The sequence below is a fragment of the Melozone crissalis genome, unplaced genomic scaffold (genome assembly GCF_028551555.1).
Source record: "Melozone crissalis strain CALT ecotype California unplaced genomic scaffold, PUWL_Pcris_2 ptg000016l_1, whole genome shotgun sequence".
NCBI lineage: Eukaryota > Metazoa > Chordata > Aves > Passeriformes > Passerellidae > Melozone > Melozone crissalis.
This window is the reverse complement of record NW_026535794.1, coordinates 42234214-42252427: the sequence shown is the minus strand read 5'-3', so window position 1 is coordinate 42252427 and position 18214 is coordinate 42234214. Positions and strand designations below refer to the sequence as shown.

Sequence of the window (18214 nt, the reverse complement as noted above, 5' to 3'; positions counted from 1 at the left end):
AAAGCTTTAAATAACATCATAAAATAATCACAACCTTTCACTCACCATGTAATTTCTGGAAAAAAATCCTTAGGTAATTTGTATTTGAAAGTAATTTTCAAAGGTATCTGTTTTGAAAGTCATATTCTGTCATACTTCTGCTTGATTCAAAGTTATTTAAATAGGAGTACCAACTTCATTTGTTAAATGAACAAGTTGCAGATGATGCCAGTAGACAGGAAAGGAGGGAGGAAATTCCTTTCTTGTAGCACTGGTGTCTTGACAATTCTGCTGTGGATTTAATCTCTGTATCATTGAATAGGATTTAGAAGCCCAGATTTTAATAAGAGAGAGTAATGGCCTAATCTGAGGAGAAGAAACCCCAAGAAACCAGAGTCTGCTGAGAAACAAGAAGTGTTTGTTACCTTCAGCCAGAGATTTGTGATGCCCTCAGCAGGTTGAGCACTGAGCACTAAGGGGGTGTTGTCTGGGCTCCTGCTTTGGAGCCTGTTGGATCTGAGAAACCTGTTAAGATAATGTGTTCCAGGCACAGCATTTCTTCAGCTTCAGACCTACAGTAACCAAAAGCAACCTCGTGATCTGAGAGGCTGTTAGACTATGCACACCGACAGGATCATCACAATTCCTGGTAGTATCTATTGTACTCTGAAAAAGAAATTTAAAAAAGCAAGCAAGCTTCTACTCTCAGTTTACAAAACATGTACAGTTGGATCATTTATTTATTTATTTTTTAAACTTTCAGGTGTTTTTTTTCTGCACAATGTCACTTTTTCATACATAATAATGATACAATATCAATCTTAGTTTTGGTAGCCTTCAGTATCAAAAGTATAACTGTAACATTTAAAAAGTTACATTTACATATGTGGCACATTGAGTAAGATTTTTTAAAGGTCTAGTAGTAATAACTATACAATGTCTAGAAAAATACTATGTTAATTTTAAAAGAAGCAGTATGAAATTTTATTATATAGTACAAAGTCAGATTAAAAATGTCTCTAAAGATGGCATTATTATAAATAATCCATTGATCTCAGTTTATATCGTGTCAATTCTATGAGAAATGTTCAAAAATATCTCGCCCCTCTTCCAAGCTTTTATCAAAAATGAATAATCCTCAAAGTACTTTACACAACAGGATTCACTTTAACAAAGTATTTACTGCAAAGTTCGTGATCGCCAGGATATAAAGCTGAAATACGTATTTCCAGCATAGCAGGAGGTAACCACGAAGGCAAAGAACTGTTGAGAGAGAGGAAAAAACAGATTAGGAAATAAATATATTTGAAAGCACTGTAATTTCTAAGGCAAAAAAATAGTTATGGGACTGGGGAAAAAGGAAAATAGCAAGCTGACAAAAATGGCACACTCTCACCTCGTGCCTATGTGGCCATCACAGCCAACACTGTGTAAAAGTAAGCTTATACTATGTCTAGAAGTATGGGCTTGAACAGACAAAACATGACATATTTCAATTTTTTAAATAAATTCCTCATTATATGACCTCATATCTTAAAGATTGGACTGCCACCAATCTAAATACTTGCCACTTTTAGAGGCTGAGGAATTGTCTGTGGGACAATGTGAGCTCAAGCTAGCACTCCTGCCCTGCTGCTGTGTTCCAGGTATTGCTCACAGCCCACCTGTACCCCAGCACGGCTCACAGTGCATCTGTTTGCTTACAGAGAAGGCTTGGATTTAAATACAGGCCCAGACGTGTTCTCAAACAGCACTGCTGATTAGCTTACCAATTTCAGAGGTGCTCTACTGATGGATAAAGATATTCCTCAGTGACAGCAACCACGCTGTCATGTTACTATGTTGTCAGAAATTGACGCCATTATAAGCCTTCTATAGCAGGCTAGGTTTATTTCACTTGTACTGATAAAGTCCAATTCAGCACTAGTGCTTAAGTTCCTGTTAATCACTGCATGTTGTTCAAAACAGACAATATTCAACATGGTCTTAACGAAAATACCAGAATGTTTTGTGCTAGTAACTGAATCAAGTAAAGCTGTCACTGCAAATAAGATTAACACCACTTTTCTAAGAGCTGAACAATGATAGGACAAGAAGGAACAAACACAAGTTATAGGCAGGAAGTTTCAATTAGATATTAGGGGGAAAAAAAAACCCCAGCACACAGTGTGAGTAATCAAACACAGGCATTGTGGAATGGCCATATTTGGAAATACTCAAATTCAAGTGGACAAGGCCCTGGTAAGCTGATATGAGTTAGCCCAGCTGTAGGAGTGGAGAGAGTTGGGCCAGATGGCTTCCAAGAAGTCCCTTCCAGCCTAAAAATATTTTATGATTCTACAGTTGTTCCTGGCTTATATGCCATCATTGGCATGGGTAGGCACTGCTGAGCACAGTAGGCACTGTGAAGCTCACATGCTGAGCATCCAGGCAGAAATCTAAGCCTTTCAACAGAGGGCTCTTCATGAGCACTGTCTAATGCAAATTTAATCTCTAACTCCAAAAAACTGTAGATGGTGATGTAAAATCTTATTACAATAAAACACTGGAGCATTCTTCTTTTCCCAATGATTTTGTTTCTTATTAAATAAAAGCTCCATCTAAAATCTTTCTAACAGAATGACTACTGGGGATAGATGATTTGCTAAATCCTCTATCCCTGAAACCCTTAATGGATTTTGAAAGCAAGAATCCACATTTAATAGTTTATTTAGACACTGTGTTAGATAAACATTATTAGGAAGTATTAGAAGAGAATCCAAACCTCCCATGAGACACTGAGCAGTCATGCATTTTGCATAAAACCTGAATCAGCATGGAAACTTTATCTAGCAGCAAGCAAGTTCCTGTCAGCTGCAGTGGCTGAGCAACAGATCTGTAGTTACAAACTGCCAAGAGGAGAAGACCCTGAACACCATTGAAATGACAGAGATTTAATGATCCAATTCCCAGGACAAAAACAGAGCAGGTGCTCATAGTTCCTGTGTTCATGGCCATACAAAAAAAGCTTCAGACAGGATTTGTGAATAGTCAGCAGGACAACTGCAGAAGCATGAACACTCACTAATTTGGAATTCCTGTATACAATTGAATTTGACTCCTGTTGCCTCAACGTGAAATAATTTCTTATACAACTCGCTTCACTTTGCTAGGGAATGTGTTCACCTAACTCAAAAAGTGATAAGGCTCTTTTCTATTCCTTTTTTGTTTTAAGTTATTTTTTATCCACTTTGACTGTTTTGGATTTCTAAATCTAAGCACTAAGATAGTAATGTCAGACTAATTAGTGATTTAATCACGTTACATGATTTTTCACATGTTGCCCTTGCAACTCAAAGGAAAGATTATCAAAAGTTGAAGCTGTAACAGGAAGATCAGTGTGGAAACAGCAATACCATTCCAGGGCTTTCTTCAAGGTGCTGTGTGGACAATGTGGACAATAGCTCAGGCCACAGGAAGCTGAATGCATCTTATGCATAAGTATGCAAAGTTAGCTGAGTTAGTTTAAACTGCTTTTGAAGTTGTCCAGGTGCAATGGGGTGACTCGATGCTCACACAATCTTTTTTTGTCTGTTCTGATGTGCAGGCTCTGACCTCAGCCAGAGAGCTGGTAATAAATGGGGACAAGGGAGGAGGAAATCAGTGTGATCTTAAAAACATTACTGCCTTTTCTGATGTGACTGTCATCTCCTGGTGAAATTTCTAGTCACCTCTAAAAACTATGAACTAAATTGCAGCTACTTGTAGGTTTTGCATGTGACCCCTATTACTCTGCAGCTTTTCAAAATGCAGAACACCTGCAACTTCAACCCATACTTCCAACGAGTCTTCATTTGCTATACCTTTATTGGATGTAGAACTGATTTAAACAAAAAATGAACTCACTGAAGAAGCTGCCCAGCTGTTGTAATTGTGATTGTCCAGATCTTTGGTAACTGAAGATGCATCTACAATGGCAGCAATGAGATACAAAACAAAGGCACTTCCATTAAAACACAAACCCTGTTGAAAAGACAAACATACATCATTAATATGAACAGGCATTCATTTTCCAGCATTACAAAACTCTTTTCTGAAATACACTGAACACATGCAGTGTACACCAGAAATGTCATTCTTAACTAACATTTTTAACTTTTTGCCTTCTTCCACGTTTCTATCTGTAAGATTAAGATTTAACTGCTTTGAAAATCCATAAACATTGAACGATATTTTGGACAAACTGTTCTCTCCATCACACTAAATCCAGAAAAGTCTTAAAGTTGGTGTGCTGTGATTTTCCAGAAGTGAAAATAAGGACTCAGTTTGGTTACCACAATCTAAGGGTTAGGCAGTAAGAATATGACTCTACATGATAAAAAACAAACAAAGAAACAGGACCAAACTGCACTTTGATTACACTTCTAACCTACACAAAGATAGGAACCAACAGCTCATGGCATATGGAGAGTATTTATAAAGCTTCCAAAACTTTGTTTTCTACACTACTGAAGGACATAAAGAGAGCGACTTCTTTTCTCAGTTGTATTCTTCCATCTCTCAGCACCTTTCACTTCTGCCTGTTTTTAAGTGGAGAAAGAAGCAGGTAAATCCAAGGAGGAGAAGAGTCTGACTGGACTACATGGGTCATCATGTAGTCATGGCAGATAATGCATTTTCTCTTTCAAGAGGCAAAGTTAATGTCTCAGGGTACTTATATTTATTACTAAGAAAGAAGCAGAGCAGATAACAGTGACCTCACATAACCGTACAGAGAGCAAACAAAAAGTTTGTTTGGTTTCTGCATGTGAGAGAGAACAGGAAAGGAAGAGAGAACAGATGTCTAAGAAGATGAAAAATGTATGTATGGAACTTTGTCCTTTGCTTTTTTTACTACTTGATCATGGAAGTTTCTTCTTAAAAAAAGAAAAGTTAAATCCTTTTAAACTCTACTCTGCTACTTGTCTAAGGCATACAGATTTGTGCCATGTTTAAGTGGAATGACTCTGATATGCTTTGCATCTAGTTATAATTGCAGGAATGGGTAACTCCATATAGACCTGGTTTCCTCATGTACATAGTCAGCTCCCTTCTGACCCCACTTTTTCACTCCAGACAGTCACACAAATGTAACACCTAACTCTGTTGCTCTAGTTGCCTAAATATTGCCAATAAGTCGGGGTGCAACCCCAATTTATTAATCCCCACTGTGTGATCCAGTGGATGCTAGGAATTTATGCCAATTACCCACAATTGAATTCACTTTTAACCAGTTTTGGCAAAATCTGAAAAAAGCTGCAGCTCAAGAAGAGAAGTTAAGAAGGAACAGTAGAAAATATCCACTTATCCTTCCATCCATCCCTTCGCAGGGAACTGGGCTGGGCAGTGCCTCAGCACTCAGATGGAGTCCAAGGACTGGCACTTGAGATTTGATTCACACACTTACAAATGAGTGGGGGTTCATCTCACCTATATCAGCTTGTCTAATAAAAGGTACTATATCTATCCACAGATCTCTCCCCTTGTTTTATCTGGGCAGTACAGCAATAAAATATCAAATTGTCAATTTTAGGATGAGATGCCAACAATTGGCAGGTTTTGGTGAACTTCTGTAAAGCACTGATTTAGAAACCCCAAATTTGATTACCTAGAGTATTTGTTGTTATTTTCAGATTTCCCATTCCAAAAAGACTCAATTACCCTGGAAAGCTACAAATCCCTGCAATATCTTGTCATGTAGAAAAAAGAGAAAAGCACATAATTTCTGCAAAGTGCTGCTCTGGGAAATAACACTGTTGGGGAAGATGGAATGCAGTGCAAGCTGATTGGGCCTTTGCTGCCAATATATTACTGAAACCAAATGGTTCATGCTAAATTACCATCTGCTTCTTAAATTCAAATTCACCAGATTTTAAAAGCTTCCATTGATTGTTTTAGCAAAAAACTTGCACTATGAAGGAGAGTCAGTTTTGAAGCACATCTTTTGGGTTAATTTGCAGTAAAAGTAACTGCATCTTAAGCAATTTGGTAATGTGCTTAACCTGCAAAAAGTGAATTTATGACAGAGATGTCCAGATGTAATTTTGGATACTGCGTACAATAGGAACAGTTTGAGCTAACTGTCACCTAAGGAAGCACAGCAATAACTGGCAGATACTGAAATTCAGGATTCTTCAGAGAATAGGGTAAAGGTGGGTGTGAACTCACTCAAAAAGGTGTGTATCATGCTCTTTCCAACAAAGACTTTAAAAGCACCTCTCTGAAAAGAGACTCAACGTTCCTCTTGGCCATACAGGAGCACCAAAGGACCAGTTCAAGGGCTGTTCCCAAAAGCTCTGTTCCCAAAAGCTCTACCTTAGGGCAAAACAAGCTAGAACACAAGCATCTTTTATTTGTTTTGCATTTATTTTCTCTTTAAATGACCCTTTTATATAAAAGGAGACTACCTTTTGGACTTACATTTATTTGGAACTCAGAGCAAGAAATATACTCGATATGAAATAGAAACAAATCAAATATTCCAGTTTGTCTGCCACATAGATCAGTGTCAGTCTCATTTATGTGCAGTTGCCTCATAATAGCATTCAACTGATGAAAGAAGGGTAATGACCAAAGCTTTATTCAAATGGATATAAAGATGCTTTCCCTTTGAATGTACTTTACTTACATGTAATGCAATGGGGAAAAAAAAAAACCACACCTTTAAATATACCCAGATACATTACTGCTGTAATTGAAATAATCCAACATTTCTATAGCAGTGTTACAGCCTTAATGGTAATTGCTGGTTATGAAACTCGAAAATAGAGAAGCTATCTGAACATAATCCTGGTTGTTCTTATTAGTAATTGCTATAGCTGGCTATTTATTGCTGCAGCAAATGGGAACACTAAAAGAGGAGAGTATTCTAGTATTCCATTTTAGTCACATACACAATATAGCTGATAACAGGCTGTTAGCAACACAGAAGTCAAATACATTTCATCATAGAAATAACAGAATCCTAGTCAATAATATTTAGCTGTTAAAAAAAAAAAAAAGAACAGTATCTCACTATATCCAACAAATGTAAAGATGAAATTTATAGTGATTCTTAGATGGGTCACAAATAGCTAGTTGGCTGAAATGACAATGACTTTTAGGATCTACTATCCTGAAGACCAGGCTGTTATGCAAATGAGGTAAAAATATACTGTTGAGAGTTAGAGCTGACCAGGTTTGCTCAAACCATAAAAACTGGATCTGCATTTTAAGTGCCTGTGAATTTTTTCTGTAATTACAGTAGCTGTTTATCTGATTTGCTTTAACTCTTGAGCTCAAAGCAAAGGATTACATGGTACATCCTTTACATGGTACATATTTTACATATAAATAATTTTCAGCACCATTTTCACAGTAGACTACATATGGATTGTCAGAGTGTTGCTACCTCTGAACTATCCTTGCTTTAACTTCAGCAGAGGAAGACTCATGTTTTAAGAGCCCAAGTCCTGCTTCTCATGCATGGTGTTGATTCCAGTAGGGATTTCTGCTGTTTAAGCCATATGGCCGAGTCTGTTACCTCAGAGGCAGCAACAGACTCATTCTTCATGGGACATAACCACTACAGAGAGAAAAAGAGGTCACTGTGCATAAGTATCAGTCACACACACATTAAAAATCAAGTCACTACATCAATGGCTGAACAAAATGGTGAAACACCACAGAAAAAGTGCTTTGAAAGTGTCTGGGTAGTATGAAAGTTAAACACTGCAGCCACACAGTAATCAGGGAAAAATCTGCAAAGAGTACAAGTAGAGCTGGTAAAATATACATGTAGAATGCACCAATATTTTATTCTCTTCAAAACCCAGCAAGCCTGGAACAACAAAGAATGGGTATATTTACCACCATGGTCCATGGCACCTGGGGGATCCTGGTGTAGGTCATGGTCATGTAGATGATCAGAAAGAAGACAGTGAGAACCCAGTAAAACACAGCTACAAACATCACCCAGCCAAAGGCTGGATAGAGAAAGTATTCTGTTCCAGCAATCAGGGTCCACACCAGCAGCCCCAGCACCTGCAAAAGTTATGGAGAAGAAAGAAAACTGTCACACAGTTCTAGACCTCAGACTGCTGTTCACATGAACCATTTGATGAGCTGAATGTGGATGCTGCACTAGCAAAATACTGATCCAACAAAAAAGAACATATAAAACTGGTATGGCTGTGGCAGGGTGTCACAAAGGGAAAGGCATCTTATGTGTTGATTTAGCCCAACCTTTAACTACTTTGGAGCCATACTTGCAGTGGTTTTACAGCTAGCTCCCAAAAGGATCGATTATTGTAGCTTTCTTGCTGATGCATGAAGGCAAATGCTGCTGTTTTCCTGCCAGCAATGTCACTTTAGAAACAACAGCCTGTGAAAGACCACTGGGATCTTCAGGTTCTACCTGCCACAGTCACAGGTCACTTACTAGTTGGAGTGGAGCTCAGAATGGCCCACAGCTGCTCTGTGGATTGGCAGGCACCACAGACACAGAACAACTCCTAGACCCTGCTGTAAAAGGCTGTAGTAAAGTATCAACACCACTACAACATACAACTGTAACTGGAGAAGAGCAAGTCAGATTGGGAATGTCACTATACTCCACAGCTCTTAAAACATCTCCCAGGTGACTTGACCCTAAGTAGTAGACAAGGACTCACACTCAAGCAAAGTCCTCAAGCAAACCAGTCTGGGGGAAAAACCTCCCTCCTGATGTGGCAGTCTGTTCAGATCTAAGACACAAAGAAATACACAAACCAGAGGTTTTAACATACTCTCTCCAGTTTTCTCCAATGCTAGGTGATCTCCAATGCATTAAAAGGAATGAGGAGCAAGCAAAATGTAAGTCATATGCCACAGGAAAAAAAAATTGTGTGTTTTTCAAGTTGCCCAGCAATTAGAAAAATCTTAACCATAAAAAGAAAGTGACATTTTATACCTTAAAAACAAACAAACAAACAAACAAACAGCAAAGCTCATTCCACATACTTTATTAGACTCAAATGTGGGAACTAAAATTCCTGTATTTGCAACAAGGTTTAACTCTTTCTGCTCTATCTGGACTATGGTGAAATTATCTAGCAGTGAGAAATGGAAGGATTACAACATTAAAGCAAATAGCAGCGCATTTAACACACAAGAGCCACAGCTGGACAGCCTAAAGTACCTTCTACCCCAATATTCTATCTCCAGCAGCAGTTAGTACCAGACACCTGAGGAAATACATTAAAGAACAGACCATCAACAGCAATATTTCCTTGGACTACCTTCCTCAGCTCTCAGGACTGTGCAGTGAAGAGACTTCCTGAGCTGGTGGTGATATCTTTGTCATCAACAGACCCTGACAGCAGATGATGGTTTTGCTACAGCTTCATTTGCACAAGAGCCAATCCTATTCCCATGCAAGCTGCTGGCCATGGTCACATTTACTCCTCTACTGCAGAACTGAGCATACATGTAATGTTTTGAGATTCATCATTCATGTTTACAAGACAAAACTATACTGTTATAGAAAAGCTTCTTGTCATTGGTCCTCCTACCACCTTGTATCTGTTTGTCTTCAATTCATCCTCCAAATTGCCACCCAACTTAATTCAGCCCTCTACCATGTATTGACAGTAGATTAGATGTATATTATTTGTACATTCATCTACATGTACATCATGCATACATAAAAGCACTGCACAAATGTCTGTTTTATGGTTTGTTTGAAGTTTGCTTTTCTCTCTTAAGAGAGAAAGCATATAATGGTCTGTTTAAGGGCATTTTCCCCGCAACGTTTTCACCAATACACCAATTTCTCTCCAATGGGAAGCTCTAGAAGTGGAATAAAAAAATCCTGCTTTTCGCAGCATTCCAGGGGAGGGCAGCATTGCCTAGTAAAAACAGCTCAAACAGCGTTAAGTGCAGCCTTTAAAACACACTATTTACAATGCAGTTACCGGTTCAGCAATGCTTCCCATAGTTCATTTTAATTCTACTTCCAACAACGTTTTAATAATAGTAGCAATTCAGTTAATAGCACCTCAAATTGCAAGAACTACCCACAATCAGATAAAAAGCAACTCAATTTTAGTGTAACAAGTGTTTTAAGGCTAAACAATTTTGATAGACTGTTTAGCTAAAAAAATATTACCATTTTCATAGGATACAAAGTTGTTTTTCATTACACCCATACACTTGAATCCAAATGTAAATTCATCATCCAGAAATTATACAGATAAACAATTGATCTTGTGCTTGATAAATAATTATTGAAGGCAGAGTTATCCTAGGTCTGAGTATCTTATAAAATACCAAGAACAGAACCTATTTTGAAGGTGAGGAAAAAAATTTTAAAATTTAATCATTAAATACTCTTATAAGTGTTGGTTTTTAGAACACTTTTAAATATAGAAGTAGATTTCTCATGAAATGCACAGGACTATGAAAAATTTGTACTAAATGCAGTAAGATTGATAAGGATACCTCAGTTTACGTAATGGATTATTATTTGAAAGAGCAAAATTTTCACAAGTGGCAAATTATTAAAATTAAAAAGGAAAATTCTGAGGTTGCACGAGACCACTAATCTTATGTAACCACACACTAAAGCTAGCAAGACATTCCCTAGAACACAAGTATTCATGCTGGGCCGTGTTTTTTCCAGTAGTATTCTAACCTAGAGTCATCACCCCTCTTCCAAGATAATTTTAATATTTAGGTGGCTGTACACCTCATGTGTATTCTGAAGAATTGCTTTTAACCTATGTTTTTAGCTGGCTTGTATCAATGGCAGAACAACTCACCCAGGCAATTGAGATGCACCACAGATGTTACAGATTTATATTCTTAACTGGTTCCTGCATCGTAACTTTGATGGGTTGCATATTAGAGCACATTTGACATTTTCAGTTAGATCCAGATACTCTTACAGCATATTACTGGAGCTGACAGGCTAAAATAATATTTCAGACTTCTTGATTAGATCTGAAAAGGTCAGATCAGCTCATGGTCAACAATTCACTTCGTGTAGTTAAATGATATGGCAAATGGTTTCACTGCATATGTAAACATATGCAATAAATTGATTTAAAGTTCACACTGGCCGTCAGCATCTACAAAATACCTCAGGAGCCAAAGGAATCCAGACATCTAGACAAGCCTTCCATGATTAGCTGGTATTCTCAGCATGCTAAATACCGAGATTGTTTCTCTGGTGTTAAATGCCTGCCTTGTAATTTTCTGACTGCCCCTTACATGACAGGTTTGCTGTCCAACAGATCAGTACAAACTGGGTGACACTGCTGTACCTGCTGGAGCTGAGAATGCCACTTCTCCTACTGGTTTGGTATCACACCTCCCCACTGGGAAAAACTGGACTGTATTCACATGTCACCTCAATGAGCATCCAGCGTACAGAATCTGGCAAGTGAGTGACGGGCAAGCAATACTGGAAAGCCAACATCAGCAACAGCTGGGGAGTGCCTGCAGTAATTCAGTGAGCACAGATGGTGCACAGACACCTTCACTGCTCCAGGTCAGCTCTAAGACAAGGCAGAAGGCTCCACCCAGGAACTGGGAAGGCCTCTATCTCACTATGACCAGGTAGGCTAGAGTGTATTAGTAATAGCTAAGTATTTGGTTTTAATTTATGAGCAAGTCAGAATATGCTTAATTAGAATTACAGGAACATACTACTATTCTGGAAAAAATGAGCCCAAGAAAGGGGGAGGGAAAGGCATGAAGAAAGCCCAAGAAAATAATGCATTCATGTGGAAATGGATGAGAGGGGATGCTCGGTCCTAAGACTATAAGGGCTCCACCAATAGGTCCAGTTTTTCCAGTCAGATGGGAATAGGGATGTCAGTGCAAGATAAAGGCAAGCAGTTTTCTGTTGTTTATGGCAGGTTCTGATTTCAACTCAGACATTTATTTTGTGGTCATTTGGCTGCTTCTTGATCAGGTACCTCCATTACTAAAATGCATTAATATGTCAATGCACTAATGCATACTTCAGCAGTTGGCAGACACCATAAAAAGGAAGTAACTTGGTAGCAAAATCCAACATTATTGAGTGTGCAGGTTTAAAATTAGATGCTTAATTACATATTCAAACCCTTAAATAAACACCATAATTCTTCTGCAGTGCTGAGAACTTCAGAAGTATTGGATTATTTAGTCACTTTAAAAAAAAGAGGGCTTTGTTGTTAGTACATGAGACACTTGTGTCACAATTCAGTAGGTGTAAAAGCAGGTGTGAGCTTGAATCTGTGTTTCCAGTTTTGCTTTTCAAAGCAGCTTAAAAACTGCAAAAGAAAATTTGCACTTGCCACCTGCATTCAAAAGACTATGACGAAACAACTCCTCTCCAGTAATACCAGGGTTTGGAATTCTCCAGTATTTCTCCTGAGTGGTTAATTCAGCAACACAGTTAAAAATGTGTATATGTCCTTTCCACAATAAAAGAAGTCTCATTGTAGCAGAACTGACAGGAAGAAAAACCCAAGGCTCACCTATTAAAAACAAACAAACAAACAAAAAAAAACCCCAAACCAAAACAAAAATTTGGTACGTTTGCCAGAAGCTTTTCCTATTCTTTATCCAAGAGATGCTTCCTGTGACCATAAGCACTGCAGGATTTATATGGAGTTGCTGCTGGCACAGATGAAAAGGATGGCAGATGGATACTAGAAGAGTTGTGCATTTGCAGCACGAATTGCCTGCTGTATGCAAAGCCACCTAAACATGGACAGCATCCAGCAAGGAGAAAGCAAGACATCTTGCCTCTTCTTCCTAGCAGAGGAGATTTATGACTAGAAGACAGAGAGACCATTCTAAATTATTGCACATCATCATTTCATTACTAAATCACAAGTTAGGAGATACCTTAGCAGCAGCACAAGCAGCCTGTCAATGTCTCAACTTCCATCCTTTTCTCCCTTGGCTACATACCAAGATGGTGGTGCTGGTGTGGATTTTAATGAGAAAAAAAAGAGTGAGAAAAAGAGAATTCTCCCTCTACCGTTCCTGTTAAACATATCCAGGACAGTCAGTCATAAGAACAGGCAGATTTAATGGTATCATTTCCAGCTGGTTTTATTTTACAGATGTATTAATTTATTTGCATATTATTTACAGATACAGAATAACTTTTTTTTAAAATGTTTTTTTCCAACTTAGGCTAAATGGAGTGTTTACACTGCACTTTAAAAGTGTCTTTAAATCAGAATTTTTGTGCTCTCATACATCATCCATGAAGTGACACAACAATTCTGCCTTCTGCCACTAGAGCGAGCACAATCATTGCTTTTTTCTTCACGGAAGGGGCAGTTTGCCCAGCAGTAGCATCAGGGCAATTGCCGTTCAATGCAACCCCTGCAAATCGGGAAGGACCACTCAAATTAAGCAATATATATATATATATATATATCTTTCACTAGGGAAATTCCAAATTTGAGTGTCTTCCCCAAGCAAATTTAACAGGTTCATTTCATTACCAGGTACAACAAGAGCAACATCAACTGCAAGTTTATTCACAAACTAGTCAAAATAAGAATACTTGAGGTGTTCAACTTAAAAAAAAAAAAAAAAGTGTAAGAAAAAATAAGGTGAAAGCCTGTAATTGCTGGATAAATCAAACATCAATCCAGACTAAAACACAAAATATAAAAATCTTGCTGCAGTCAGAGAAAAGGTGATGAGCATGTTTTTAAATGGAAAGATTCAAACTTCAACTATTTCCATTAACACTGAGTAAAGGTGCAAAGATGAAGAAATTAAAAAATGTTTTTCAGCTACAGTTTTTAGAGATATAAGAACCTTGCTTAAGTGTCTTTGACAGTTCAAGAGCCATGTAAATGTACTCTGGAACAATCTAATCAATACATTGCCTTACCCTACTGCTTCTCTTTCCCAGTCTCAAACATTTTTTTTTCAAGCACCAAACATTACAGCGAGCTGACATCAGCCACTCTCTAGTGTCCCCCTCTCATTAGATTTTTCATGGCTTTGCCTTGCTAGAAAAAAATTCTAAAATCCACAGTGCTCACAGAAGCATGCCAGTGGTCATAGTGGACATACCAATTTTATAATTTGCACAGTACAACTCTTAGTATCAAACTTAAGCAGCAGCTATGGGTCTCAAGCCTCTCCCAGCTTTGAAAACACTTCTGTCTAATCAAAGCCCAAAATTCAGTCTCTTCTACTTACCCAGAATTTCTAAAAATTTTCTGAATACCTGTTTAATTATTCTCAAGTGACCAGTTTTCAGTGTTGAATCTTCCCACCAATCTTGAAGATTTCTGTCATGCTCTTGGCTCTGTGGCAGCACCAGCACACACCTCTCACTACAGGCTAAATGGGCTTGGAACGGTGGCAATACTGACCATTGCTTCAGAGAATCACCTCCTCAGAGCTGTTATTTAGGACAGATTTCCTAAGAAAGAAAACTGCTGGAAGCAGCACGTGCCAAAATATGTTCCGGATGTATATCTTCATCAAAGACTGAACTCTCTTACCCCAGAGTTTAGTCCAAATCCTATGACATGTCAGAAAACCTCCTGACCCAAGATTGAAATGGGTCAAAGCCTTCTGGCAGACGCTTCATTCAATAGGGAACACACCTATTCCGGAATGAGACTTCAGACAAAGCCCTTCGAGGGCTGACAGACCTCCCCTGCCTTTCCCACAGCTCCACAAAGCAGGGAAGTCCTCCCACATCCACCCCAAACCCCCCAGAAAGGGTCCAGGAGCACCTCTGCCTAAAAAACCGGGAACCAGACCTCCTCATGCGTGAGCCAGTAAATAAAGCCCAGTCCTGGTGTTCAGCCAGCACTCAGGAGTGCCCAAGGAACTATGAAGTCTCATTGGGAAGAGTGGAGAGAGGGAGGTGTGCAAGTGAGAAACCCTTTTGTCTGATCAGAATGGGCACTGCCCAGGCATAAAGACAGCAGCACCCAGGCAAAATGCAGCAGCACGCCCAATTTCATGTCACCTTAGTAATCTACCACCTACTAAAAAGGTGTAAATCACAAAGGTACTCCTCCTCCACTGCAGTCCATGCATGAGGAATCTTTTGTGATGCAGTGCTCCGGCTCACTGCATCTGGCATCCCAGAAAAATCACCCAGGGGTGGGGGTCAGTAAGGAAATCGTGCTGTCCATGCCAGCAGCACATTACAGGTTGCTTCACCTGAGAAATATGCATGGAATGTGTGGGACCAGAGCTAACATCAGTAACACAGTAAATTTAAGGAGGTAGGCTATATTAAAAAAGCAAGATATGTTTTCTGGAAAACACAGACATACCACATCAAAACTATGAAACCACTACAACAGATTTCTTACAGTTTCTCAGGAAGCTCTATCAATAACTAGAGGCAGAGTAGTGGATATTCAGAAGGTAAATAAGAAACAAGAGTTTGTTCAGGTCGTAAATTTTGTTTGTGTCATCAGAATGTTACAATGGAAGATTAGAAACTCTTAGAAAAAAAATAAAAGTAATAAAAACCTCTACCAAAGAGAAAATTCCAGAGTGCTTTATAAATCAATGATATACCCACACATTGAGTATGTTCTGCTCATTCCTCCCTTCCACTTACAAAATGATTCAGTTGGATTATTCAAGGCACAGAGAACAGCTCCTACAAGAAAAGAAAGCTAAAGCTGGAAAAAAAGACAGATCCAATTTTCTGTTGAAGACTGAAGGAGGATATGACAGAAATCTGCACAATGTCAGGTTGCACAAAGAGGGGAGCAAGGAGTAGATTAGGACTTGCAACACAAGAAGCATCCTGCTAAGATTATCACACAAAAAGATGAAAAGCAAACAGAATGAAATGGTCTTTAAAAACAAAACAAAATCAAAAAGAAGGAAAAAACCCCACAGTACATAACCAAATCACAGAATGCCATAGGAAACATCATACACACTCTGGGGTCAGCCCTGTCTGTATATATTACGTACATACATGACAGTCAGGATAGTCAGCAATCTTCAGCACTGGAAATTCCTAAATGTGCAGTTTGCTAGAAGTTAGAAAACCATAAGAGAGAAGAAAAGCTTGCAGTACATGCTCCTTCTTACATTCCTCCCTAAGTTTTCAGTATCAGTAAATATTAGACACTGAGCTAAACAAACTCCTGACCAGATCCATTACTTCTGGTTTTAACTTGCCTTCCTTTCCTGCAACCCTGACAACCAAGGACTGGAAGATGTAGAAGTGTGAATAGAATAGGATGAGATGATTACATGCCACATCAATATATCATTTGTTTCTTAAGTAGAATTGCAACAAATAATCTCAAGCAACTGTGAAGAATCTGGCTTGAATTATATCATCATGAAATTTATCTTCTCAGTAGAGTGGAGGTTAATCATTAACAGGCCATTAAAACGTGTACAAAGCATAAAGATTGGTCCTTGTCCCAGGGCACTTTCCACATTAAATGCTCTGGAGTTTGAGGGCTGCATTCAGGAGCACCGTACTGCTTATCCATGCCTGTAAATTCTAACTCAGCCTTGTGTTTTGCCTCGGGATCTGCACACATGGACTAATTTATATAGGTTACTGTACACTGTGCATACATTAACTTGGTATCACAGTGCTACCATAATTTCATCTACAAAGAGGCAGCAGAAGACAGCCTTGTCTGTGCCCATCACGTTCTCTAGTCTGAAAGTGTCTTGATGCAGAATACAGTGAGATAGGCAGCCAGGAGGAAGACCTGCAGGCTCAGAGCTGCTGCAGCTGGCTGGGACCACACTGGCTACTGCTATCAGTAGCTCCATCAGGGCCACAGTGTCATGTGAAAATAAAGAGGAGTGGTACAAACGCTACTGGAGACAAGCAGCCTGACCTTAGCAGCACTTACTCACCTCTCTGGAAGGGTGACAGCGCAAGGCAGTGACCTCCACAGTGCTCAATCTCTAAAGGTCGACAAGAGCATCTAAACACCAAGGAGAGGAGACTGCTTGGCCTCTTATCAAACAGTCCCGAGGGATGCTACTGAAAGGAATGCTGCTGCCACTCCCTCTTCCTTCCACTTCAGCAAGGCCTGCCCCTGGCAGGGGTTTCTCTCACCACCTAGGATTTCCTAGAGAGAAACACTGTGATATTGTGCAGAAATTCTCGGTGATTCCAAATTCCCTGCCTCCTCCCAGCCCTGTCAGGAGACCGTGAAGTGGTACTGCTACAGTAAACGCTGCACTATCATGGAGCTGGGAATTACTCACTGGAATTGCTGCTACATTTTTTGCCCTTGAGCAGCCGAGAAAGGAGAATGTAAAGTAATAGCACATTAGAATCAAATAAAAACTAATCTGCCTTTCCAGTTACTTTCTGAGCAAATTTTCTTTTAACCACGCCTTCAAGTATGAATTTTAAAGCAGACAATTACAAAGCAGAATAGTCACATAGAGACACAGAAGGCACAGGATATCTATTTCTTTGTGTCCTAGTGGCTTCTTTTGTACAGCTTCTAGAGGTGATGGCTTTTTGGGGAAAAATTTGAAGATTCAGTACAAACACCTTTGGATATAAAAGTAGTGATAAAATTCCATATTCCAATAATTTTTCCTTTTCAAAAGCCTCCTTATAAATCAAGATTGGTGAAACTAAAAGACTGAATGATTTTTTTTTTATTTAAGGTTCAAATATTATTGAATATCAAATTAAAAAATGATTTTTTTTATTTAAGGTTCAAATATGTGACTGTGATTCACATTTTGGAGTTCTGAGTAGAACCTGTAACTGATTTCTTTGAGAATTAACACTCAATTTAGTCCTCTAAACAGTCCTGTCCCCAAACAGGCAGTAGAGAAGTAAAAATGAATTCTATGTGACTCACAGGAGATCCTGGTGCAATTTACTGAGTTGATCTGTGAGGAGACCTATCATTGCACTCATACAATGCCATATGATTTAATTGATTTAAATTTTAGATCTTCATACTATAAAATTATGTGTAGATTTGAGAGCCCACATTTGTCAGGAACATCAGCTACTTGGTGGAAGGACTTAAAACAGCTTGCAGTGCTTCCTTGAGGCAATTTAAATTAAAAGAAAAAAAAAAGGAAAACCACACTGGCAAGGTTTTGAATTCTTGTTTTGAAACATGAACCTAAGATGTGGACAAAGAAAGAAGCTTCCTCGCATTCACCAAGAATGTCAGATGATGATGAATTTCACATCTCTCCTCAAGACAGAAAGGACTTCCAGAGTGCAGCTGCAGTTTAACTCTGGGAT

At 38.8% G+C, this 18214-nt stretch overlaps 1 protein-coding gene across 1 annotated transcript in view; it reads right to left on the bottom strand.

Annotated features, from left to right (window-relative positions):
- Positions 1-770: 770 nt before the first annotated feature.
- Positions 771-18214, bottom strand: part of CMTM8 (CKLF like MARVEL transmembrane domain containing 8) — a 34744-nt gene continuing 17300 nt past the window's right edge. The window contains exons 2-4 of the mRNA XM_054274233.1: positions 7846-8019; positions 3865-3981; positions 771-1242 (exon numbers count right to left, since the gene is read on the bottom strand). Of these exons, the coding sequence (XP_054130208.1) occupies positions 1159-1242; positions 3865-3981; positions 7846-8019 (375 nt within the window). The 3' untranslated portion in view covers positions 771-1158. The remainder of the gene's footprint in view (positions 1243-3864; positions 3982-7845; positions 8020-18214) is intronic.